At 43.1% G+C, this 25,399-nt stretch overlaps 1 protein-coding gene across 2 annotated transcripts in view; it reads right to left on the bottom strand.

The window, feature by feature from the left end:
• rev3l (REV3 like, DNA directed polymerase zeta catalytic subunit) overlaps positions 1-25,399 on the bottom strand; it is an 84,115-nt gene that overhangs the window by 46,436 nt on the left and 12,280 nt on the right. For both annotated transcript variants that reach the window (XM_030047722.1, XM_030047724.1), the window contains exon 2: positions 5-194. In XM_030047722.1, the coding sequence (XP_029903582.1) occupies positions 5-194 (190 nt within the window). The remainder of the gene's footprint in view (positions 1-4; positions 195-25,399) is intronic.

Here is a 25,399-nt window from a genome sequence, read left to right as displayed (position 1 = left end):
TTACATGCCGGAGACCAGCACTACCTTGAAGACGTGCTGGGTGTTGGAGGCAGGATTTCCCATGGCCACATTGAGGGCCCGGTCAATGCTGAAGGCCACCTGCCGCAGGTATCGCTGTGGCTGCTGCCCGTAGCCATCGTATGGCACATAGATGTAGGGGAATACACCATGGAGGTGGAGACACGTTTTCTGGCCTGCAAACAAGAGACAGTAATCTATTAAACATTAGCCTAAAAGTGTAGTCTCATCTACCCATATTTAGATGCACTTTAATAATCCCTACAGGGAATACTGGGATGGTTATCAAAACAAAAACATCAATACAATACAATCCAAGAGAGCATAATCATTGTTCACCCAAAGCCAATATAATCATAAAGAGACTAAATATCAGTGTCAGTTCAATAAATGCAGTGCCAATAAATACAATAAGAAACAGGCCTTTACAATCCAATGTAGACTAAAGCCTCGGAAAGGATGGATAACAAGTCCTACAAAGATGCTAAAAATACCAATAAATACAAACAAAAACAAGGATAGCAATGAGCAAATACACCCAATTTTATGTTATTGGCAAACTTTGCAGCTGAAGGCATAAATGAGCTCCTGAAACGCTCTGTGGAGCATCTGGGCATTATTACACAGCAACTGAATGCACTCCTTAAGCCTTTCAATAAACCATCCACAGGATGGCTATCATTTTGGAACGCAGTCTGTGCCCTCTTTCTGGTTTTTATCACTGTTTCTAAAGGCATGTTGATTTAATTGCACTATGTTCAAAATAGAAAGTCATTTTGCATGAATTTCTGACATCACAGAACGGTTCTTGCTGTCATATTTCATAATTGTTGCAATGCTTTTATTCTTCAATTAGGCTGCTTTTTCCAAACCTTAACTGTTGGATACAACTTGTGCTAATTGTGGTTGGAAAATGTGACTAACTAAAGATGATTATATCTGCCAATATCCCAAAATTTAAATGAAATGGAAGTGGATCCACAACCCAAAACCCTTCGAAAAGTGTTTTATGTGATTCTCAACTTATTCCAAAATTCATTTTTCAAACTTTACAGAACCACGTGAGAAAAGACTGGTATCATCGCATTAACGCATCAGTGCTGAAGCATCGACTCCACTTACAACTTTGTGAGACTACTGCTTTGTAAATGGTGGCCATAATGCAAACTGCACAACAGGAGTTGGTTGGGAGTTTCAGTCTCAGTATAAAAAAAACCCCATAAAATACACAGTGCTACAGTGTGATAAAATACAAAGAGCGGGTGAAACTCTTGATGCAGATGCACAGCAGGGCTGAATGAGAACTCTTCAGTGGTGGATTGAGTTTAATTTAAGGTTGCATAGCTTGCATGTCAGACTATCACTGAACAAAAACGCCTCAAAAGGCAATATAAAATCAATCCACTGTACTCAAACTTTTATTTAGCAGCATGCAGAGTCACAGTCCCTGCTACACAAATGTTACACAGACAAACACTTCAGCTGAGTTGCTACAGCCTTGAAAGTGTACCCTTTTACAGAGACAATTAAATCTACCGACAGGGCCCAATAGAGATGGATGGAGTGTTTGCAAAGGAAAGGGAGGGAAATGCTGGGGGGCTCCTGTAAAACTTTTTTTTAAACACACTTTCCAACTTTCAGTTACATGACAGATGATGCAGGTCAGGCTGGCTTGGCTTCGCTCGGCTCAGACAGCAGGATGAGTGCAACAAAGGGCCTGTAATGCCATGACTCATGACAGACAAGCACACAGTGTTAAAGCAGCCCATTAGCTAAATAACGAAATGGTCGAGGCGAGGGGCAGCGTCGCCTGGGATTGTGGGAAAGACAAGCTGGGCAGAGCGGAGAGGATTGAGGTCTTGAGCGAGAGCGCTGTGGAGTGAGGTCAACCGGTACAGAGTGAGTTATAATAAGGACGGTGCGACATCATCACTCCCAGACAGACATGCATACAACCGAGATGTAACCCTGAAGGGAGAGTCATCTGAGGCCAACAGCGTACTGCAGACACCACGCTCGGATTCATTCCCATTCTGTCATTATCAGACCCGAGCAGGACTTTTATCTGCACACTGCTGCTGGGCCTGCATTGTGTTTAATCATGTTACATAAGGGATAATAACAGCAGTCTAAAATGTAGCAGGCAGATCGGAAAAAACAAAAGGCGAGGGTGCTGAGGCGCACACTATGTACTCTAGAAACCAGGGGTTCAAAACCAGCTCAGTTCAGCTGCAAGTCATCCTCTCTCTCTCTCTCCTCTTTTGACTCTATCCACTGCGTAAAATGAATGCTGTTTATAACAAAGCAAAAGCATCATAAAAATCCCAAACAACAGAAGGGTTGAGAGACGGTTGGACAGGAGGAGGCAGTGTTGAGCAGAAGCTACACTCTCGCCTGGACGTGTCTGCACATGCCCAGAGACATGCCTGGCCTCACCATCATCATCACTGGTGTTTGATGGGGCTTGAGCAGAGGAAAGGAAAGGGGGGCTCTGGCACTGTTTCTCAACCCGCATGCACACCCAGCCATGGCTTGCCAATTCTCCATCCTTATGCTATGGCATGACAGATGCTCTCTGCAGTCCCCTGAGCCCAATTGTTGGATTTCTGGATCCAAAGAGGAGGTTTCTGCAAAAAAAGATGTATTCCTAGCACCTCTAAGCACAACGATACATATGACTGCCTCCAAACTAGGGGGTGATGCAAGATAAGATGTGGTGTTGAAAGCAGATGCAGACCCCAAAACTGTCCTGGTGCATGGGCTTGAATGAGAAATCTAAGTGCACTCATAGGCAGGATTGTGGGAACAGAGTGTGCTGAAGCTCACATGTGGAACTTCCTGTGGGGGGCAGTGACAAGCACAACATGGAGACAGGCTTCTGTGTGGGGGAAACACACACAGACCAACAAGCAGGATTTAATCATCAGACACATTATGAAATGAAGCAGGGAATTTCTGTTCTGTAGGGGTATAACAATTTGTACCATAATGGAAAACCGTGATTGTATAGTCCTGAGTTCACTGAACTGCAGATGTGGTTTACTGTGATTTTGTATATATAATTTCAGTGCTTTTGATTAATAATAGCATCAGGCCTAGTAATGATACCACTTTTCCACAAGCCTCGTACAAAGGCTTTCTGTCGCTACACTGCACAGCCTTTACAGGGGCAAAATTCACATTCAGTGTTTTGAGTTGAATTTTTGGCATTTGTTTACATGAGAACCAAGGGATAGGCAGAACCTTTGGAAAAGGTGAACTGTTACACCCCTATCTCTTTGACAGACTGGAAATGACAAATGGTTTTCAAGGTTAAATAAGGACCAGAAATTTATTCAATAATGACAACATAATGAAACATTAAACTTATCAAATATTGTGCGGTCATATTATGACCAGAGTAGTCCCTGGTATTAAGGCAACTTTCGGAGTGGATATTGATAGATTATACTGCCATAAGCACAGGCAGAGAATTGGAATATGAGACAAGATCAGAGACAAGATTGGAATATGAGACAAGATCGGAATGTGAGACAAGATCAATATCAAGGAACAAAAGTATGCTGAAAAAAAAAAAATCTGGATTTAATTGGTTATAAAATGACCAGTCTAAATTACCTAAGAGAATACATTTGATTGTATGATTTACAAACGCATATTTCCAATATTTCCATTATGGCTTTAAGGTGAGCGAGTACAGCACAGAGGAACAGTCTAGGGTGAATGTTCTTGTGTGTGTGTGTGCGTGTGTGTGCATTACAAGAATGTGTATTTTCATGTGTCTCTGTTAGACAAGGCCAAGGTGTGTGAGACTCTACCGGGAGCCACACAAAGGCTGCCAGCTACGCTCGCAGTGAGGGAGTGGTGAGGACAGCATGCGTTCGTCTGTCCTCAGCCTGCCGTGTCAACATGGAGCCTCACTCACATTCACGCTCGCACTCACACATACACCGCAAGCCGCCAATGCTGGCTTCTGCTGCAGTTGCTAAGCAACGGCGCCAGCAAAGCACAAGCCCCTGACGGACAGCGGGAGAGATAAACAAGTGATTCTTTCCACCCAGCTGGTCAGGCCACAGAAAGAGAGATGGAGAGAGAGGGAGAGTGTGTGTGAGAAAGAAAGATGAGAAAGAGAGAGATGCATAGGTAAACGAGCACACAGAAAGGAAAAATGTTAATATTAAGGGGTGTATGGGTGTTTCTGTATAAAAGAGAAAGGGAGGGGAAAGTCAGTGAAGAAACAGATGATTAAATTGAGAACAGTAAGAGCGAAATAAAGAGTGACTGCGTGTGTTTGAGTGAATGAGAAAGCAAGAAGGTAGCGAGGGAAGAGAGAGTTGAGGGAGAAATTTAAGAAGAAGCAGAAAAAGGACTCAGTAGGAATTCATGCTTCAAAAAGAAGTGGTTTGTTTGGGACTGGGGGGAAAAACAGCTGCTGTTTCAGTTTGGGCAGTTTGATGATTTTTTGAACACAACAGCCATTGTTTTTAGTGACTGGCCACTTCATACTTTCCATTCACATCTTTGTGAGTCTCTCCATTCAGCTGTGGAGGAGGAGGAGGTGGGGGGGTCATTCTTTTCTTGAACTGTGCCCGTTTCTCAGCGAGCAAGAAGACAAAAGTCTGATTGTTCAAAGTCAGGCATCTCGGAAACATCTCGCAAAATCATCCCCTGAAGGAAAAAAAAGAACATTTTTAGCCAAGCAAGCCATTTTTTTGGAAGTCTGAAGTGTGTGTGAGAGATGACCACTGGGTGAGATAAGCTCATCCACACCTCTGATTGTTTTTCTGTCCTAGTATTCCCCAGCCACATGTGCAGGCTCCTGTTTGCCTTCCTGCTGGAGGATTTGTGAATGAGGGACAGAGGGAGGAGCAGGGGGAGGGACTATGACAGTGTTTCAGAGCCTTATCTCAGGAGGAGGAAGGAGGACTGAGGCAGGGGAGGTCCACTCTGCCAAACACCTCCCTCCTTCCCTCCGCAAACCCCCACTTCCTCGTGGAGTGTAATCCGCAACGAGCCTCAATGACTCAGCACTCAGCATCACAGCCCCTCAACACCACAGTGTCAGCCAGCCACTTAGCTATAAAACCAGCCGGTAAGAGAGTCTGTCAGCCAGCCAGTAAGCCAGACAGGCTGCTGAAATATACTGACAGCTATTCTTAGTCTTAGAGACAAGACAGACAGACCTCAAGACTGACCCAGACAGACAAAGCTATGACTCAGCCACAATGCACAAAAGCAACAAACAGCATGGAAATTAGGTATTCTGCCTCTGTCTCTATCGCCTTGCACAATGTTGGTGCAAAATTGGGAAAAAAGGTGATCTGCCATTGTCTTGTGCAGTTTGTGTAGCATGTGTTGGTGTGATTATATGTGGATGCACACCATTTATGCACACCACACTGTGCATGCAATAATAATTTTAAGAATAATAAACTGTATTTATAGACCACTTATCTAAAAGCAGAGGTTGCATACAAAAAGGCATATAAAAAGAGAATAAAATCTGGGAAAAACATAGTAAAAGATAATTACATGCACAAACACACACTGTGGGGTTAAGTGCTTCACTCTCACAATAATACAAGAGGTATGTGCTTTAAAGTGGCAGTTTGAGTAACTGCACACCAACTAAGAAAGCAACTTTTCCCAGGACAAGGACATAGAGTCAACACTAGCTATTAGTCAAACGATAACTTTTTCCATGGCAGGTAGACTTGTCTTCTCTGTCGGCCACTTTGGCAGTTTACCAAACTGGTTAAGTGCCATCATTCGACATCACTGAGGGCTCCAAATGCTATTTGTTAAAGTAAAACAGAGAAAAACGTCTCACAAATTTTAAAAATCCATCAGTAACTGAGCCGGAGGACAAAAAGGTTAATTTGTGCTCTTCCCTCAGCAGCTGTTAAAAGATGCAAATGTAAATCAGCAGAACTAATTTGCAAAACTGTTAATTTTGTCCTATTAGCCAGTCTCCATTTCTGTTACAACCAGTGTTGAGAGTCTCTGAACTAAAAACCATTACCAATATGTCACAGCTTCCTGACAAAAGGAATCACAATGGAAAGAGACTCGTTGTAAGCAGCTGCTACGATGAGGATGCGCCATTTCGTCTTGAACTGAAGGAAATATATTTCAGCCATTAGAAGAGGCTCAGCACGTGGATATGATAGCCCCAGTTTGTTGTGGAACCATGAAAAGAGTGGAATAAAATAAGTTATGGAAGTCAAGCATTCAGTGTGTGTTCTACAAGTTCAGTATAAAGCAACAAATTCCTTTTTGTTCTGTCCCTGGTCCCTGGAGTCGAGGAGGTTTCAGGGAGCAGTTCAGCTCCCTCTGTAGTGATCAAACAGTCAGCTCCCATGGGGAGGAAGGCAAGCAGAGGTTAATAAAACTAGCAGTGGTATTAATTAAAATGGCCTGGGGAGAGCTGTGTGAAGTCAAGGTATACCTGCTCTTTCAGCCAGGGGAAGATACCTCCAAAACAATAGTCCTCAGCTCTTTCTGAAGGGGCAGCATGAGGCTTAAGGGGATAGGAGCAGGTTTGTGCTGTTTTCAAATCTTCATGCACTGCTGGTTGGGTGGTGGCTGGACATCATTCAGTTGAACTTAGGAAGTTTTGATGGACAGTAATGGATTAGCGCCCTTAGTGGCTGGTATGTTATCATGACATTATTTTCAGTTTTCAATAAAGAAAAAAAAATCCCTCAGATTGTGTGTTCCTGGGAATTCTTAATTTTCCTGGGCAAAGTATTTAGTTTGTGTATTCAACATGAAAGACAAACTTTCTCATCTCTGCTGATCTGATCACAGTACACAACTGAGATAGACTGATGGTTCACCTCTTGTCATGTAGCCCACATCAAATGTGTCTCCAAGTGACCACTTGCGATCAGCCTGTTTGTCTGAGCTCCCCAACAGTCCATGTAAGAGAGATCACGGTTACATTATCCTGGAGGCCGGAAAATGTACAGAGGACACTGTGCTAAAACAGCAGAGAAAGATGTGAATCCATCGTAATCCTCAGATTCATGACGGTGGAGAAAGTGAGAGGGAAACACTCATTCCACTGTCAACAATTTTCATCAAGGTGTCCTTCAGCAAGGCCCTTAACCAAAAGTGTTCCTGTCCATGGCCAAAACATACACAGCTTCAGTCAGCTTTTCCTGATTTTTTTTTTTATTTTTTTGCAAGTCAATCAGCAGCCATGTGCTCTGTAAACATGGCGAGAAAGACAATGAGCCCAAACCTGTCAGCTAAATGCCAAAAATGTAAATGTAAAGATTGCATGCTGGGTGTGGGCACACAGCCAGTCAAAATGGTAAACACACAACACACACATACACAGTCTCAAGAGGTGCTGGAGGAGAATAAAGGGCCATTAAAATCTTACACGCATACTTAACACTATAAACACATACAGAAACACACACACACACACACACACATACACACACACAGTGCCAAGGCAGTATCTCGTACACCGAGCAGCCTGAGTGAGCATCCTGGCAGAGCACCAAGCAGATGAGACAGAGAGGAGAGTCTGGAGGAGGAGGGAGGGGAGCAATGGCAGAGAGGGAGGGAGAAGGATGCTGACAGGGATGGAAAGGCAAGTTTCTGTTACCAGGTATATGCAGATTTCAGAAAGTCAAATTTAAGACCTTTTAGAAGCGTTTCAATGCTACCTAGGAACTGAATCCAAGATTAATACAAACTGGCAAAACCAGCCAACTTCTAGCTGAAATTGTAAATGGATATTATTAAATAAGAGACACAAGGAAATTGTTATGGAGTATAAAGTCCAACTGCAGTGTAACTGGACATGAAGAGCAAAGAAACCCATCATTACATGGTAAAAACCCTCTTAATAACTGTATTTAGGAGAAGTATTTTAAGGACACCCTGTGATACTCTGAGTCTGGCTATACCTGGATGACTCTTTCCCAGTATAAAAACAGCAATTACTACTGATGTACCATGTTATATTTAGGCATACTGAATACCAATATATTCTTGTGGGGACAATTCTTAATAAGATATTAGCCACAGTCTAGCATATGCTCATGCACACAAAAACAAACACACCCTGCCCACATACAATCCTGAAGCCTCTCCATGTAATCAGAAACATTTCAGTGTGTGTCTTATCCAGTAAGTGTATAAAAACAGCATATTCCAAGAGGAAATAACTGTTCTGCAATAAGAGACCAGACAATCAATAGCTCCTCTGCTGGCGTAACAATGTTGGCATCATCCCTCATGTTCGCTGGCACCGTTCTAATGAGTTAATTGCTTGCAGTGTGCACAGTAATGTCTCTCCCTGATGTTGGGGTCATTCTAAACGCATTACGGTAGATGTCGGTGCAGTACGGCTCCCATATTAAGACTGTTAAGACTGTAAGGATTTGCATAAATTCATGGAGAACGGTGAAGGGAGCAGACAAACACTGAGTGGAAAGCTAAGTGGGAATAACAAGCTAGAGGGGTACATCATAATCTCTTAGTGGTAGAGTTCCATTTAAAGAATGCAATTTTTAGATTGAGACATTTAAAGCCGTACTACACTACACCAGATAGTCTGTCAGGATGTAAACCATTTTGCATTCAAGGTATATGATTGATTATAGACTGTAGAATGGAAAGAAATGACAATAAGACATGCTAACTGTTATGAAGAGAAGCTGGTCAGAAAAATTTAGTTGCATATTAAAAAACATACAATTATTCAAATCACGGATATCTGTTTTTTTCCCCTCTTTCCTCATTATTTCTTCTTATTATTATGCTATTTGTATTGCAATCTCTGTTCACAAAAACGTAATATTATGCAGCACAAGTGTGTGTTGAGGAGGAAAAAAAAGCTATTACATATCCTTTTCTAACACATGCACAAAGACAGACAGATACACACTGTTAGGAAAATCCCAGTCTGTCTCAGAGGAGGGCAGAATGACTGCAGTGAGCGGAGGAGGGTGGGAGGCGTAAACGGAGGAGGGTGACAACCCCCTAAATCACATTCTCTGTAATGGATTCACTCCCATCATCTGCTCCCTAAATTAACCAGCGGAGAGGCAAGGGATGGGAGTATACAGATGAGCAGTCAGCGTATGAAAGAGAGCGGAAGAGGACTTTATGCTCCCTGCTTTGTAAACTAATTACACAGGGCTGCATTGTGTGTGCGCTTATCTTTCCTGAGAAGTCAAGCTCTTGAAGTCAGGCCAGGGTGAGACCACTGGAATGATGCCGGGCCAAGTCAGGCAACTATTTCAAGGTTGTTGTTTTTTTCTGGGGGGTTGAGGGAAAGACTACTATGCTACATTCACACAGTGACAATTTTTTCGAAAACGCAACTTTTTCTTCATGTTTTGGCCTTCCGTCCACATGAAAATGTTGTTTTTGGTCACCAAAAAAATCTTTTACAAATCACTCTCCATAATGTAATTTTTTGAAAATTTTCCTTCCTTCCTACCACTTGGTGACGCTGACATTATCGGTGCGTCTTTGCTTCTTTTAGTATGCTCATATTGCAAAGACCTGTGAGCATTAGCTTTCGTTGCATGTCTACAGATATTTTCAAAAACATTCCCATGTGGACAAAGTTGCGTTTAAACAAGCATGAATTCACAATAGCTGCAACCAGGAGGTTATAAGTTGGACATTGGCCGCCCTGCTCTCTATAAATGTGCCGCTGAAAAACCCATACTGGTCGAACACTAACAAACACACACCTTCACACATGCATACTTGACCTCCACACCAAATTTTAGCCACCAAGGGCCAAAACTGTGGCTGACAAGCACATGGGAGAAGTTTGCCTTCAGGGCTTTCTGCCAGAAAGGCTTTCTAACTTAACCCTAACCGTTACCCTTCTGGCAGAAATGGAGAGGAAATAGAGAGACTTTCTGGCACAAAGGCTTTCTGGCACAAAGTCCCAAAGGCAAACTTCTCCCACAACCGGCCGCCAATGGGTGGGGAAATTTTTGTGGACCAACCAACCAATCAACCAGCCAACAAACCAAACTATAGAGCTGCTGGTCGCAGCTAAAAAAATGATAAATTGTGTTTTCAAAGAAATCATGTGAACAGGGTCTCAAAGACAGCAACTATAAGGAGTAGAAGACTGACAGCCAACACTTGAAAATGGCTTTGCAATTACAGCATGACTGGAGTCGCTGCTCATTATCTGCATTCCCTCACTGTTCACCGAGCGTTTGGCAGTTCTTTAATCAGATATTTCCCTCGTCTTAGTTGTTTTCCAAAGCAAATACTCTGAAATCAGTTCTATCTCAATATTACAACATACTCCCTGAAAAGAGGAGGGTGCCAACTTGAAGTGATAATGGTAAAACTTCAATCTCTACATCACAATCCTCTGTGCAACCCGCACTACTGCTACTAACACTACTGCCTTACAAGCAGGCAGGTTTGTGTATGTATTTGGAGTGATGCTCGTTTATTTACCACCTGTGGTCCAAACACTCCTCCCTCTTTCCTCCTCCTGCTTTTTTTGGCCCTTCCATCATACAAATAGCACTGAAAATAACACGAGCGCCATCCCTTCAATCAGCCATTCCACTAAGTGCTTGCACAGACGGTCGGTTGTGTGCCATTTCAGAATTAAACAAGGACCTTAATAGGAGGGAGGTCTGTTTCTTTATGGCTGTCTGGAGAGCGCTTCAGTGCCAGCGCCGAGAAAGCACAACAACCTCCCTCCCTCTTCTCTGCTGTCGAGCATCACTCCACATCTGCAACTCACACCGCCATGCACACCAACACATGACAAAAATCACTCACTCGCACTCTCACAAAACGTAAACTAACTCAGACACACGTCCTACAAACAAATACGGAGTATAGCAATGTCTGAGTCAGACCACTTTTGCTTTAAACAGCGGATCCTCATCCTCTCCACTCTTCTACTCATATAAACAGACTAGCTCTGGTGTGGTTAAACAAGACATATCAGCATCTCTACTGACCAGACTTCCATCTCAGTGCTGGCCTGACTTCAAATAAAGCTTCACAGAGCACCAGTGATTATATCTCACATGCAGGGCTCTCTCTTCTAGTTGGCCCACCTACTGCTGTTTTTTTTTTTTTTTTCTTTTTTTTTTGACTGTGCGCTTAAAGGAAAACATAACTCAAAGCCAACATATTTGGTATCTTTGCATATGGCTTCTAACAGGTCATTTACTCATTCATGCAGCCAGATAGATTTTTCATCCATCAAAAACTAATTGAGCTAAAGCAGGCTCTACGGGGCTGATATGCTGACAGGCAACAGAGAGAATGGAGCACTGTCTGTCATATAAGAGAAGATTTATCCACATTTTCACGTAGATCAAAAGTTGAAACCATCCAAACTTTTTTTCAGACTGTAATACATGTAAAGATCCTTTCATTATAATAGTTATTGACTGTATTCAGTGAAGATGAAAATGCTCTAATGGAGATTATTAGATTATCAGACCAAATGTGCCCACCCTTTTTTCACAACACCGCACCCCTATTTACATGTTTGCACTTTTGTGTTTTTGTTGTTCCCAGTTGCGCACAAACAGGACCTAAATGGCATACTTCTGCTCCATCCATTTCTGCCTAGCTGACCCACACCCTAACACTTCATATGTTGGTTCCAAATATCATAATTTACCATAATTAGTCTTGATTTGGCCAAATTATTTGACAGTCTTTCTCTTGTCATGTTAAATCAACATCTTGAATATTTTAAGCAACAGTGAGTTGCAGATGTGGAATAACCAATCTGAACAAAATGAAAACTTTCACAAGAGGTGATATGCCAATTCAGTAATGTGTTAACAAAAACAACACCACGATACGTAATCAACTGTGCTGCCCAACTCCCAGTGCCGTTGTTTTTTTTAGTAATCCATTGCATCCTAGCCCTTTATGATCTACACTTATCCAAAAGCCAGGGAAAAATCTGTCATGCCTTCAGTTTTCTTTTTCATCCCTGTGGTCCTCAATCTAGCCATCTGAGAGACAGTTTGTCACAGGTTCCATTATATCACGACTCACGAGAGACCTCTCTAGCCAGACTGACTTCATGCTGTAGCTGGGAGAGATGGTGGGACCGCATCCAAACCTGGAGCTGGCTGGGAGAGTCTCCCTCCCTGACTGTGTCTGGGCTTTGTTAACTGGGCTGATAGGTGGGCCGTCCCTCCTGTGACACAGCCAAGGCTGTCCTGGCTGGACGCCTGAACAACAAGCCAGGAGCTGAGGAGAGATGACATCCCAGCCTGGCTATTCCCACACAAGCTGGAGGACTTCCTACATCACTCCTGTGCACTGTGCTTAAGGCCTGAATACGTGGGTGAAAATTTGAGACAGGCTACATATGCAGTTTCACAAACACTTATGTTTCTGATAGCAAGATTTTAATTTCTACCACTTGCAAATGAAAATTGCTACTTCAAGCAATCCTGCTTTCTCATACTTACTAGACAGATAGGATGCTGTCTTTTGATTTGGGGCTCACAGCAGATTCAGTGCCTCAGTACAGGTGGACAAATAGAAGATGAGCTGGTTACTCCTGCAGTTCATGGATGCCAGACAGTATTTTTGTGGTGTGTTTCCTGTGTCGAAGCTCTGAAACTAGACCAAACCTCTGGTCAAATGTGTTTGATGATAGTAGTATTTGACGCTTTGTACCCAGGTGTTAAATCTTGCCTGATTATTAGTGCTTGGTTATTCCCGGTCTTGACATCAACAAGGCCACAGTAAGCATGTTGTCCACTACTTATTGACCCAGACTGCTACTGGGCTGATCAGTGACAAATACATCACCTTGTTTTGACCTGCAATTGTGGTGTGATCTCTTGGGCCAATCAGTGTCAGAACAGAGTGGCAAAATGTATCATTTACCCAAGTTTTGTCAAAATGCAATTAACAGTGGCCAAGATATCATGAGTGATGGACAAACAAACAAATGAACAGAAAATGATCCATTGTCCCACCACCCAATTTCCTCATGGGAGACAGAATCACCTCCCAATTTTCCCTTAATGACCATTTTGTAGCCAGCATGTCTCTAGTGGTCAAGCGGAGCTTACTGGAGGAAAGGCACGGTTATACTACATTGCCAGGTATCCCTCCATCTCCTTCTGGCCAAGGAGGCAGACGGCAGAGCAGAGCCAGTCATCTGAGCAGACACGATGAAGCTGACCAGATGGTGACTTGGACAATGCTTTATGCCAGACCTTCGTTAAGCAAACAAAGCTAGAACACATCAATCTTCTTAAATATGAACACAAAAATCAAGGTTGGCTACATTTTGATACTGGCCAGCCTACGTTAGGAATGTGCAGAGCCAGTCTCCCTCCCAGCCGTTCTCTGATTCTTGAATGTCTGCCTGGCTAGTGAGACTCGAGCCCAGATGGAGGGAGCAGACTGGGACTGAGGCTGCCTGGACTGGGTCGGAGATGAATCAAAAGCAAGATGGACCACTCGAGGGATGTGATTAGGACAACACAGAAAAGCATGACAACAATAGGAGGAAAACAGGGCTTCTCCAATAGTAATGAATCAAAGAGTTGTATCTTTAAAAAAAAAAAAAAAAAACTATAAAAATAATGTTTAAAAATCACATCCTCTCAATCTGGGACTTCCAAGAATTGCAAATAAGAGTCTTATCACACCAGACTGGTAGATCCCCCTCACTTATGTGTAACTGGCACATGTTTTTCCATTCCCAAACAATGAATTAATGTTAACAGGTAACAGTGAACTGTAACTGATTATTGTGTCTAGTTTTCTACATATTTTCTATTTCAAAACTCCAGACTTAAATTATCTGAAAGATTTTGAAGATTTCCCTTGGTTGTTCAGTATGATGAATGCTTGCCATTCAGCAATATGACAAAACTAAATAGCTCAGCAATGAATGTCTAACTGTCTAAGGTATCAAAAATTGTGAAACTACAGCAGATAAGCAAAAGGGGTTGTGTGTGCGAAAACAGCAATCTTGCAACATTATTGCATGTCACATTGTACACATGATCAACCTCCTTAAATCTTGATTGCAATATATGTTACTATTCAGTTTCTGGTTCGCTGTGTGTCAGACTGCCTAAGTGATGTGCCTAGCAAATTGGGCCGATAAAGGAGAAAACTGTGAGGCTCAGCAGTGTTGCTCACACCCAACGGGGTCTGGCTGCCGACCTCCACTGCAGGAAAACCCCCGCTATCACACCGGAGTGAAGGGAGAAAAGGAAAACAAAGGAGGTCTCTCCCTGACTCCATTTCAGTGTACAAAAAATAAAATTAAAAAACAACAAGTGATTTCTTAACCCCTTGAACTCAGATATAGGATATAATGGAGTGTATTCTGGACCCAAATTTGTGACACAGTCAAAAGTTTGAATCACAAAGGAGCCAAATCAGCCTAATAGTCTGTAGCTGCCTCAAGGGATGTCCTAACACAGTTTTTTCTCTTTTAAGTGCAGATAATTAAATTTTTTGTTTCTGACTATACAAAGTACAATACAAATATTTTTGTCAGTAACTGAAGTTGATCTTGCAACCTGCAGCCAATACTCATACTTCAAAATTCACACAAACTGGCTCGGATTCAAATATTAGATATTAGTTCGGTGTATCTCTAGTGTGTGTACAAGAAATTCATGAGAGGAGAAATCAAAAGGCTTCATTAAACAATATTCTGCATCCATAATGGGAAAAAATTACTTGATGTTCAGTGCTTACTATTTAAAAAATACAGCTTGGGAATTTCCCAGTTTGGGATCAATAAAGTATACCTATCTACCTATCTATCTATCTATTGTTGTATCATCAGATTTTGAAAGCATGTGTTTTAAAATAACCAGCAATGTCAGTACTAATCTGTGATGACTTATGGCAGCCACCATTTTGTAGGAAGCTGCCACATCACTCAAATTATCAATATATTGTTTTGGAATAAAGCACCACTTTCCCAACATAGCTGTTGAACTAATCTATTAGTTCAGACAGACATGGGGTGTTGCACTGCATGGACAGATATAAGACAAGGGCTGGGTGTGAGTATCTAAAAGAGGCATGAAAAGATAAACTACCAACACTTTGAGCAGCATGTCCAATCAAGTGATCTGTCATCTTTTTGCGAGTGCTGAGACAAGGCACAATTCTGCAGGGAAAGCTGTGAGGCAACAGGAATACCATCCAAACTAAGCTGATCCGCTGTTACCACGGCCTTTTCATCCTGTGCTCTTGAGCTCAGGGAGGTCAGCAAAGCCAGAGCTGCACACTGGAGGGAGGACAGACAAATGGAAATCTGGGAGGCTGTCAACGGCCTCCCACAGAGTATAACCCCCACCTCCACGCTCCAAACTGCATCAGTCACATTAATCAAACGGGGAGCGCATGAGATTGTGTGTGTACAGAGAGAGAGAGACATGACCTGCATGAGTAGCAGTGTGCTGTCTACCAGAAGGAGGCAGACTGTGCAGATTGATATCAGACCACTTCTAGCTGTGCAGCTCACACCATGGATTGCAACCACAGAGCCAGACATAAATGCCGGTTCAAATCCACAAATGGCTGGGAAAATCTCAGCAGGGGAAGCGAATGGGTTCTTCACGGGTCTCAGTATGTCCTGTGCGTTCATGTATTGCTCATCACATATTTGATATAGTATCTAACAGCCAAAGCAGCATTCCAAAACAAAAGAACACAAACACAGAGGGTGGATTAAATCCCTTGAGCTTACTTGCATACTGAGGATGAATCTGATGGTCAACTGATGAGAACAAGCAAGAAGATTCATTTTAAAGAGCAACACGTCACATCCAAACATTACTATCATCTACAGTAAAAGCCATTTGAGACACCTGGGATAGTAAACATCTGTGCATTTTAAGTGATAAGAATAAGCGATAAGTGATGGCAGAACTTCAACTACACAGTCCATTTCAAACAAAAAATGTCCTTTCTTCTCATATTGTTGAGGTCTCTCACCAAGACAACTTGGGAGGAACATTCTTTACAAGCATAGACATGGCATTCTTGGTTTTAATATTCACCCACTGATAAATGCTCTCACATTGCTCAGTAACTACCATCAAGGTGTCCTTGAGCAAGGCATGTAACTCTCAATTGTTCCAGTGGAGCTGTTCAGTAGTCATTAGTCAAAGATGCAGTTGTACTGTGCAGATCTGAGACAAGAATGCTAATGAGAGTGACGCGGGCCACCGTTAAAGAAGAACAGAAGTGTTCAGAGAGCGGGATAAATGAATAAGAGGTTGAAAACAGATCATGTGAGACAGATCAAAGCCTTCATCATGTCTCCAGTCGCCTCAGCAGGAGTAAGAGGGAGAGCAAATGAGATATGAGTCACACAATCAATGCAGGGAGTTGAGAGAGAGTTGAAGGAAAAGCAAACATAACTTCTTCTTGGGTGACCAGGGTTTTCCCAGTGGATCAAACAGTTCAGGAACCCTTTGAGGGTTTTTCTGAACACCTAAATGAAAATAATGGACCGCATTCACCAACTGTTTTTAGGAACAAATTTGTTCTTAAAACCCACTTAAAACCCACCCAGTTTTCAAGCAGATTCTGCCATTCACCTTGGTTTCTTATTTGAGATTTGTTCCAGGTAAGAACAGAATCTACACACACTCAAGAGCACTCTTAATTGGGGCTCAAATGATGTTTTTTTTTTTTTGTTTTTTTTTTTGGTAACTTCATCAGTTGTGCGTCCTTCTCCAGATGCATCTCATTTTCTGTTACTTTATATCTACTATTGATGCTAAACATGACAGCTCTGGGTTCTGCACACTGGAGGATTTCAGCTTTGTTGCGCCATTGCAGCATCCCCTGCCACGCTGTCTCTTGACATGCCGTTGCACGTGCACATGTGCGTGTGACGGTGCTGTCTGTTCATGTGTCCCCGTACTTGTCCTCACTTGTTTTGTGATCACTTTCTTACACAATAAAAATATATGACAGGTGATTTGGTGTTTACTTTCTGCAGCAATACATCCATTTCAGAGTTATAGAAGTGTTGTTGTTGTTTTTGTTTTTTTAAACATCTGTCCAGTGTCTGGTGCTCCAGCCTCTTAATTATTGTATAATCTTATTAAAGGGAGTTTTTATTCATTAACCAGCTGATGTATAGCCAATCTGCACTTCAGTTTGCTTTTGGCCCATCAGCTGACAGTGCAGCTGCACTGGCCAGAGTCAGGTAAGTATTTTTTTTACTGGAAAAGTAGGCTTAACGGTCTGGCCAATGTCAGGGTACAGGGCTCGGCAAGACAGAGGATGTCAGGTTAGTAGGCGGACTTTTAATCCATCCTGGGACACATATCTGTTTACACCTCTAATGCAATGCAGACAAAAGTGTCCCAGGCTACCTCCGAATACGTTCTGGGATCCGTTCACTCAGGACGCATTGCTGCTGTTTACACCTGTACTTAGAGATGTCAGTTTGTATACAGATTTCTCAGGATGATTGTTAACACCAGGAAACAGGCCCTTAGACTTGTGTTTGGTCATTCTTGACTTCTCTCAACTTGTTCAGGTTCTGTGTCTGCTTGTGTGCACACGGCCCTGCAGTCTCATCTGCTTTTATGGGGACTCGTTTAAGAACTCGTCATGAATCCCATGTAGATTTTTCTTAGGATCTTACGAGTTCTGAAAAAGAAATTTAAGAAAAAACTTAGGAAGATATTGGTGAATGAGGACAATTGTTTTGTACTATGAGGCAATACAAGGAGCAGTCTGGCTGGAACCTTTTTTTCTGCCAACCACAGAGGCTGGTACATCTCACCAGCAGCTTCCAGTGTTTTGTCTTCAAAAAAAATTTGATGTAGCACTGGACTTTGAAAACATAGCTGGCTATCTCCCAAAGCAGAGTAGACATCCTTACGAACCACAGCCAGAGTTCACAAGCATTTGGAAGGACTTAATCCTCACCTCAACCCCTCATTTCAAGTAGATTTACATATGTCTCTAAAGGTTTTGACTTGCTCTTAGACAATATTCAAACATTTGATTCACTAAAACCCACGCAACAGCAAAGTTACAACCTTTTCATATCCCTCACTACGACTAAGACAATATCCAAGTGGTGCTGTGCAGATCTGGCCTCACATTCTCAAATCTTGAATTTCAAAACCAGACTGCAAAAAGCAAAACAAAAGGTTGAGAAGAGGTGACGCTGAGGGTAACACCTATTCAGACACTTGTTCATCCGTTCCTCCCTCTGTTATTTGGTGGCCTCACCCTCCTCTCACCTCTATTGGTGTGAAATCAAACCCTATTACCAGAGCATGGACAGTAATAGAGTTGAGAGAGAGGGGAGCAAAAGAGAGACAGAGAGTGGCTATGAAGAAACGGGGCCAGGGAAAGAGACAAAACAAAAACAGATTGCTGGACAGTGGACAGGAACAAAGGGGAGAGTGTGAGAGAGGGGAAAAAACAAGAGAAATAAAGATCAGGACACAGACAGATATGAGAGAGTGAGAAGATGCTAGAAACAAGCAGAGAAAGAAAAGAGAACAAGTAAGAGTCTGGGCCAGAGGTTGAGAGAGCAAGTGACATGACCAAAGAGGGAGAGGGAGAGAGAGAGTGTGAGAGAGACAGAGAGAGAGAGAGAGAGAGAGACAGAGAGAGAGAGAGAGAGAGAGAGAGAGAGGCGTTGAGACAAAAGAGCAGCCCGTCCAGTGAGAGGAGTAATTAGCAGGCTAAGAGTTTACAGGAAGAACCCTGTGAACCAGGACATTTTATTCCCACATAACCTCAACTCAACTCCTCCTCTGTGCAGACAAAAAAAAAAAAAAACAGGTCTGTGTGGCCAAGGCACTCTGCATAATATGGGGACCATCAGTGTAGGCCTTGTAGGCCAAGCACAGCCTGAGGACAGCAGCAGGGCAGCAACAGGAGAGATGAACATGCCACTATTGGGGCCCTTATTACTGCAGCGTACCAGGATGAAGAGGAGGAGGAGGAGAAGAAGTGAGTGGGTGGGTGGGTGGAAAGAAGGGAAAAAAGCAGCAATCGGGTTGAGAGTAAAGGGTAGCAATGATGCAGAGAGGAAGAAAGAGGGACCAGCGGAAGGAGGCAGAACAGGGTTTAATTCAATTAGACTGCAACAACAACACAAAAAATCTATACAACAGAGGTCTAGTGATATCCAATTTAACTGAAATGCATGGAGGGAGGTAAAAGTGTGTGTATGTGTGTGTGTGTGTGCGTGTGTGTGTGTGTGTGTGTGTGTGTGCGTACGTCACAGGGTGTGCATACGTCACAGTAGCGGGTCATGATGTCATAATTCATTGATTCATTTACTCACCGTGTTCGGTCTTGTATAGCCATGCAGTGTCTACAGTCTGACAGCCATCCTGAATCAAAGCCAGGGAGACCCCCGGTCTTCCATTTACAATTTTTGTTTGTTCATTTATTGTCATTTTTTCTCACCGTAACGGTCAGCAACACTCCCCTCTCTCCTCCGCTGTGTGGGTGGGTGTGTCTGTGTCACCGGTGTGAGTGCAGATGTGTGTGTTGTGAGAGAAGACAAGGGGGGAGCCCCGCCCGTCGCAGAGCAGAAGAGAGTAGAAATGCATTGTATGAATGTAACGAAGCCATAGCAACACAATTACAGTTCGTTTTTATTTAACAAAAAGAACACGTTATCGGTCCTTTTGGTTAAAATAAAAATTAAATCATGGAATTAAAAAATAATCTACAACTTGAATTTAAAAATCTACAACGTGAATTTCTCGGCGGGGGTGTCTGTTGGGGGGGCGGGGCGCCTACACTACATTGACTGACCCGCTTCAATAATTTATCTTTTAAATTTTTCATAGTGCCAGTCAAACCAGTCAGAGCGAATAATGTGTTCCATATCAGGACATATTGGGTCGCTGAGCGGCAATGAGTGAAGACAAGCCTTCGACAGAGCCACAACTCCCCCAAATATTTATTGCTCTATAATGGAAACATCGTGTTTTGGTAACACTGTGATCTAATGACCCGAATATGTTTTTTCCCTGAGATTTTTTTTCAGCGAACAGGAAAGATGAAACAGTTATGCAGTAGGTGCACTGGCCAACTACATTACTAGGATACCTGATATTTTGTAATGTTGAGTTGAAATAGCGGCTCCTTGTTTTATCATAAAACAACAAAGTATGTTGTTTTATGATAAAACAATTACTTTAGTAGAGTGTCTACAACCAGAGTTCAGTATTTCCCTCGCAGATCGCAATATCATAAACTCAAACAAGAAAAAACACTTAACAAGTATCTGGGATGAAGTATTACCTAGAAGGCATAATAATGTGTTAGCAGACGTATTAGAATTGTTTTTTACATTAGGCTTTCAATATGAAAACAACAAATCTGCACTGGTTATCAGTCTCTGGGGCAGACGATTTTGCTGGTTGAACATTAATGAAGTAAGGACACACAGAAAACAAAATGTAGTGTCACTTCAGGCACTTCTTTTCAAGCTTTTAGAAAAGACATTTTCATGGTACCCCAGTGGCTCACTGTGTAAAGCGCTTACCATACACTGTTGAGGCTAGTCTTAGCCACTTAGCCACGGGTTGGATTTCAGCTCAGGCCCATTTCTGTGTGTCTTTCCTGTCTCTCTTTACTGTGCCTGCCTAATAAAGCAGAAATGCCAAAAAGATCTTTTAAAGGCCCCATGGCATGAAAAATGCAATTTTCGTTGTTTTCACGTGATAGGGAAGGTCTTGGGGCAACATAAATACTGTCCCATGCATTAAACCTGTGATAAATGGAGAAGTGCACACAGCCCGTTTTTTTTTTTAAACTCTCCCTGTAAAACAAGCAGATTGCACTTCCGTTACTTCATGATGTCATGAAGACGGTGACTCCGCCCACAGCCCATCTCTGCTCCCCAGGCAACAAGTTCACACACAAATGTTCATCACAACTAAAAATGCCAGACTCTGAACCATCGGTGTTTGCTAAATTTTCAAGTAGGTAGAGTATAGAATACAGAGTAGCCTTGCATCTTCTTGAGTGGATAGTGACTAAGACTGTCTTTACGTCAATGGAGTTTTCACATTCATTTTTGCAAAAACACGTTAACTTTTACCAGAAATTGTTATTTTGATTAGCGTTACTCCGTACTGTGACATTTGCTTGTTAACGTTACAACATATTTAAGAAACATAACTTACCATTCTGAAACATCCTGTAATAAACTGATTTGAGGTGGTTTGGTGTCTCCTGCCATTTGTGATTCGGGATCTGAGTCGGGCTCAAACGTGCGGTCGTACAACAGCACGCTCAGCGGTAGCCATGACAATCTTATAGATCTATATAAGATGATAATTCCTGTTAACCAGTTAGCACTGTTTAGCAGCGTAGGTTTCAGTTACTTGCCTGCGATTGGCCTGACCACATGTCACTCAGAAAACAGTTAGCCAATCAGTGGAGAGATGCTGATTCTCTCTTCTGATTGGCTAACCGAACCATGCTGCCAGAGCTCTGGGAGAAAGGCAAGAGAGAGGAGCTTTAAAACTATATTTAGCAGCCCACAGGTACTCAAAACCACAAATACATCTTGCAGGGATATCATCAGTTAAAATAAAATGTGTACAGCATGGGGCCTTTAAAAAAGAAAACATTTTATAATAATTTTTCGGCAAGCAAAATAAACTGACATTGGTGCAGGGACACACCAACGATACACATGGTGATACATATACACACTTGCAGAAGTGCATGCAGGCACATGTGACAGAAACAACAGGACCTCAGATTTAGTGTAAGGAGACAGTGTGGGGAATATCATCAACCTGAGACTATGTATGGTAAAAGAACCAGCAATCAGCAGGAAGCCTGAAAGGACAAAAAGTCCAACAACCCCCACAACTATCCCAATCCAGAAAAGAAAGGACCTGTCTTATTCACTCACACCCTCTCTGTATGCTCTCACTAATGAGTGTGGCCATCTTAATGCTCAGGCATGTGTGTGCCGCTGAAAGATAAAGGAGAGGATGGAGGAGGGTATAGAGGGCAGAGTGCGGTTTAAAGGGTGTACAGAGCTTTTAGATTGAAAGAAAGAGGGGCACAGAGGGAAGAGGTTGACAAGGTTAGAGCAAAGGCCAAGCTAGATCCAGCTGTAAACACTCACTTGTTCTCACACGCACACATTCACATGCACGCACACACACATCTGGCTGGAACAGGGAATGCTGTGTGGATGCATTCCAGAAGAGCCTGAGGGTGAGGAGGGGGGGAAAGAGTGCATAGGAAGATGAGAGGAAATCTAGGGATGGGTTGTTATATTAGTAGACTATTGGTATCACCTGACATTAGCGGTTAGTGGAAATATTTGGCTGGTGGTAAGACCTGGCCTTTTTGTGACCTTTGTCTCTAAGACCATGCCATTAAAGGCCTCACATTTTAACACTTACAGGCATATTTGTACCATTTATGCATGTCCATTACACACTTCTGTGATGGTTAGAACAATAAAAATTGTGTTTATTTGTTTTTACTTAGCTATTCTGAAGGCCTTTCTTCTAGAGTTCTCATATTCTGCCCGAACCCAACCCGACCCGACCCGACCCGACATTTTCGGGTCGGGTCGGGCCTAAAATTTACGTGAATTGGGCGGGTCGGGTCGGGCTTCGGGTTCTGTGGGGGATTTTTTTTTTTTTTTTTAATAAAAAAATAGAATTATGTGTTCTGTTATTGATTATGACGTTTCATTTTTATGTGACTGGTGGAGAGAGTGAGAGACTGGATTGGATTTGGAGGCTAAACTTTCAGTGACAGACAGACAACCAGCTGTGCGAGCCCAGCACAAACAAGTGAGAGAGAGTTGCAGCAGTATCCCGCTGTGCTGGCAGACTCGGCAGCAGGGACGGTTTTTGCTATGGGCAGTGCAACTGCCCAGGGCGCAATCTACTTGGGGGCGCACGAGAAAAAAAAAAAAAAAAATCTCCAGTTTTCTAGACTACCGTATTGACCCGCACATGCCGCGGCACCATCAGTCGGCATCAGGCGGGCCGGACGCGGCACCGTCCGATACCGCGCCCACCGGTCAGGTCTGCCGGATCTGACAGGTGAGCTGCCTGATGCAGGCCGGTGCCGCGGCCGGCCCGCCTGATACCGACTGATGGTGCCCCGGTGCCGCGGCCGACCGGCTCTGTTAAATAATGGCGAATTTGGCGATTTTTTTTTTTTTTTTTTTTTTTTTCGGGCTTTATCGGGCTGTCGGGCCTAAAGTTCGTCTAATTAGTCGGGTCGGGTCGGGCCTCAGGCTGGCCCAGTCAGGCCCGGGTCGGGTCGGGTCTTAATTTTCAGGCCCGATGAGAACTCTACTTTCTTCCCATCCCACACACACAAAAGTCAGTTTTCAGTGAAAAGCAGACGTTAGTAATAAATATTCATGAGCAAACCAGAGTAAACCCACAAGGTGGTCTGGGAACAGATTTTGGGAAGAAGTGGATGGTGAAGGAGTGGTGTTATGCACGTTTTTGATCAGTGACTATTGGTTATGCAGTTGTGATGTACAAACTGGATCAAATTCAAAACAGCTTGCAAGACTGGAAGGACATCTTTCTATGGGTGAGCTATTTAAATGGCAGTAGTAAGCAACTTAATATTTTCACAGCTTTTATTTTACATCTCCAAATGCCCATGCAAGCATTTTATCAGCATCAGAAATAACCTCCGTCCATACACAACATGCCTGAAAATGCAGATCACATGACCATTCACTTAGTGACCTGAAGACAAGTCTGAAAAACTTGAAACCTGCTTTCCACCCGCATTTGTATGATGATTCTTCCAAAAATTCATATTGGTATCAGCCAGTATGGGTGGGAAGATAATGAATACCAGTATCAGGCTCCAAAAACAACAACATATCGTTCTCTCCCTAGAGGATTCAAGGGGGTGGGAGGGGTGTGGGCTGGTAGCGCACATTGAAGAAAACAAAGGAATGAAGAGGACTTGATGAGAGGGCAGACAGAGAGGGTGGTGAGGATGAGTGGAAGTCGAGAACAGCTGCACAAGTATGAGCAAGTAAAAGCGAGAGTGAAAGTGAGCAGAGAGAGCTATAGACTGTGACCAGCAGAGAGGAAATCCTCAGGGTGCCTGCAGCTACTAAGACACCAGCCACTGTGTGTGTGTGTGTGTGGCCTCTTTGAAGCCAGGCAAACATACAGAGACCCTGACATACATATGGAGACACACACACACACACACACACACACACACACACACATTCAATACACAACTTCTCTGCAGCAACGTTTATCAAAGAGGACAGGCTGCAGTGGCATCGAACGACACACAGCAGGGCTTTACTGCACCTTCCAGCCGTCCAGAGCTCTGACAGCATACTGCAATCCAATCCAAGCTTGTGTTAGTCAACCCAATGGGAACAAAAGAACTCCAGTGCTGTAAATCTCTACATATATAAGCCACCAATGCATAAAGCTTATTTGATAACAGGGGGCCAGTTTCAACGACATCGCACTCCATTATATAACGCGTTATGTAAATCTCTCCCTCTCCTCATTACTGGAGACACAGAATTGAGCATATTGTGTCTCTCCATCTTAAGCAGCCTTGCTGAATGCAGCACATCAGTTACTGGATATTCATACCAGCAGGACTGGTGGATCTAATATGGAGCAGCCTAAGACAAGGAGGAGGAGGATGGATGGAAGGAAGGAAAGGGGAAAGCGATGAGAAAAAAAAAAACCTCAGGAGTCAATAAAGGAAAAAGGACACAGGAGGATATAAGCAGGATGTAGGAAAAACAGATATCTCCATGTGAAAAGAAATGAGAGTTTAGTGTAAAATAAATAAATAACCTGAAATCCTGAGCTCTGAAAAATCCCATTCTGACATTACAACAGGAACTGCAGAGAGGAAAGCATGATATGGATCCCATTAATGTGTATATGGAAGATTGTGCAGAGCAGAATGGTTGCCACGCTGCTGTTGTTTTATAGTCTAGGAAAAGCTCTGTCTGTGTGTGTGTGTGTGTGTGTGTGTGCGTGTGTGTGTGTGTGTGTGTGTATGTGTGTGTATGTGTGTGTGTGTGTGTGTGTGTGTGTGTGTGTGTGTGTCTGTGCGTGTGAGTGAGTGTGTGCGATCATGGGCAGTGCTCTCCTGCCAGACAACAGGAGAATTTCCCAGCTCTGCCTGCCCTCCTTTTCTCAGCTTCAACGAAATTTGATATTCACGGCGTGTCTCTCCCTCTCTCTCTCTCTCTCTCTCTCTCTCTCCGCCACACATCACGAGAAGTAGCGACGGCGGCTCGATTGGTGCATTGGGCGAGTGAGAATCACATGTGTTCTCGCTCTCTCAATCTCTAACCCCCTCCTTCTCGACTGACACAAACACAAGCAGAAAAACACACACACAGAAA

The sequence above is a fragment of the Myripristis murdjan genome, chromosome 24, assembly GCF_902150065.1.
Source record: "Myripristis murdjan chromosome 24, fMyrMur1.1, whole genome shotgun sequence".
NCBI lineage: Eukaryota > Metazoa > Chordata > Actinopteri > Holocentriformes > Holocentridae > Myripristis > Myripristis murdjan.
This window is presented reverse-complemented; position numbering and strand designations above follow the sequence as displayed.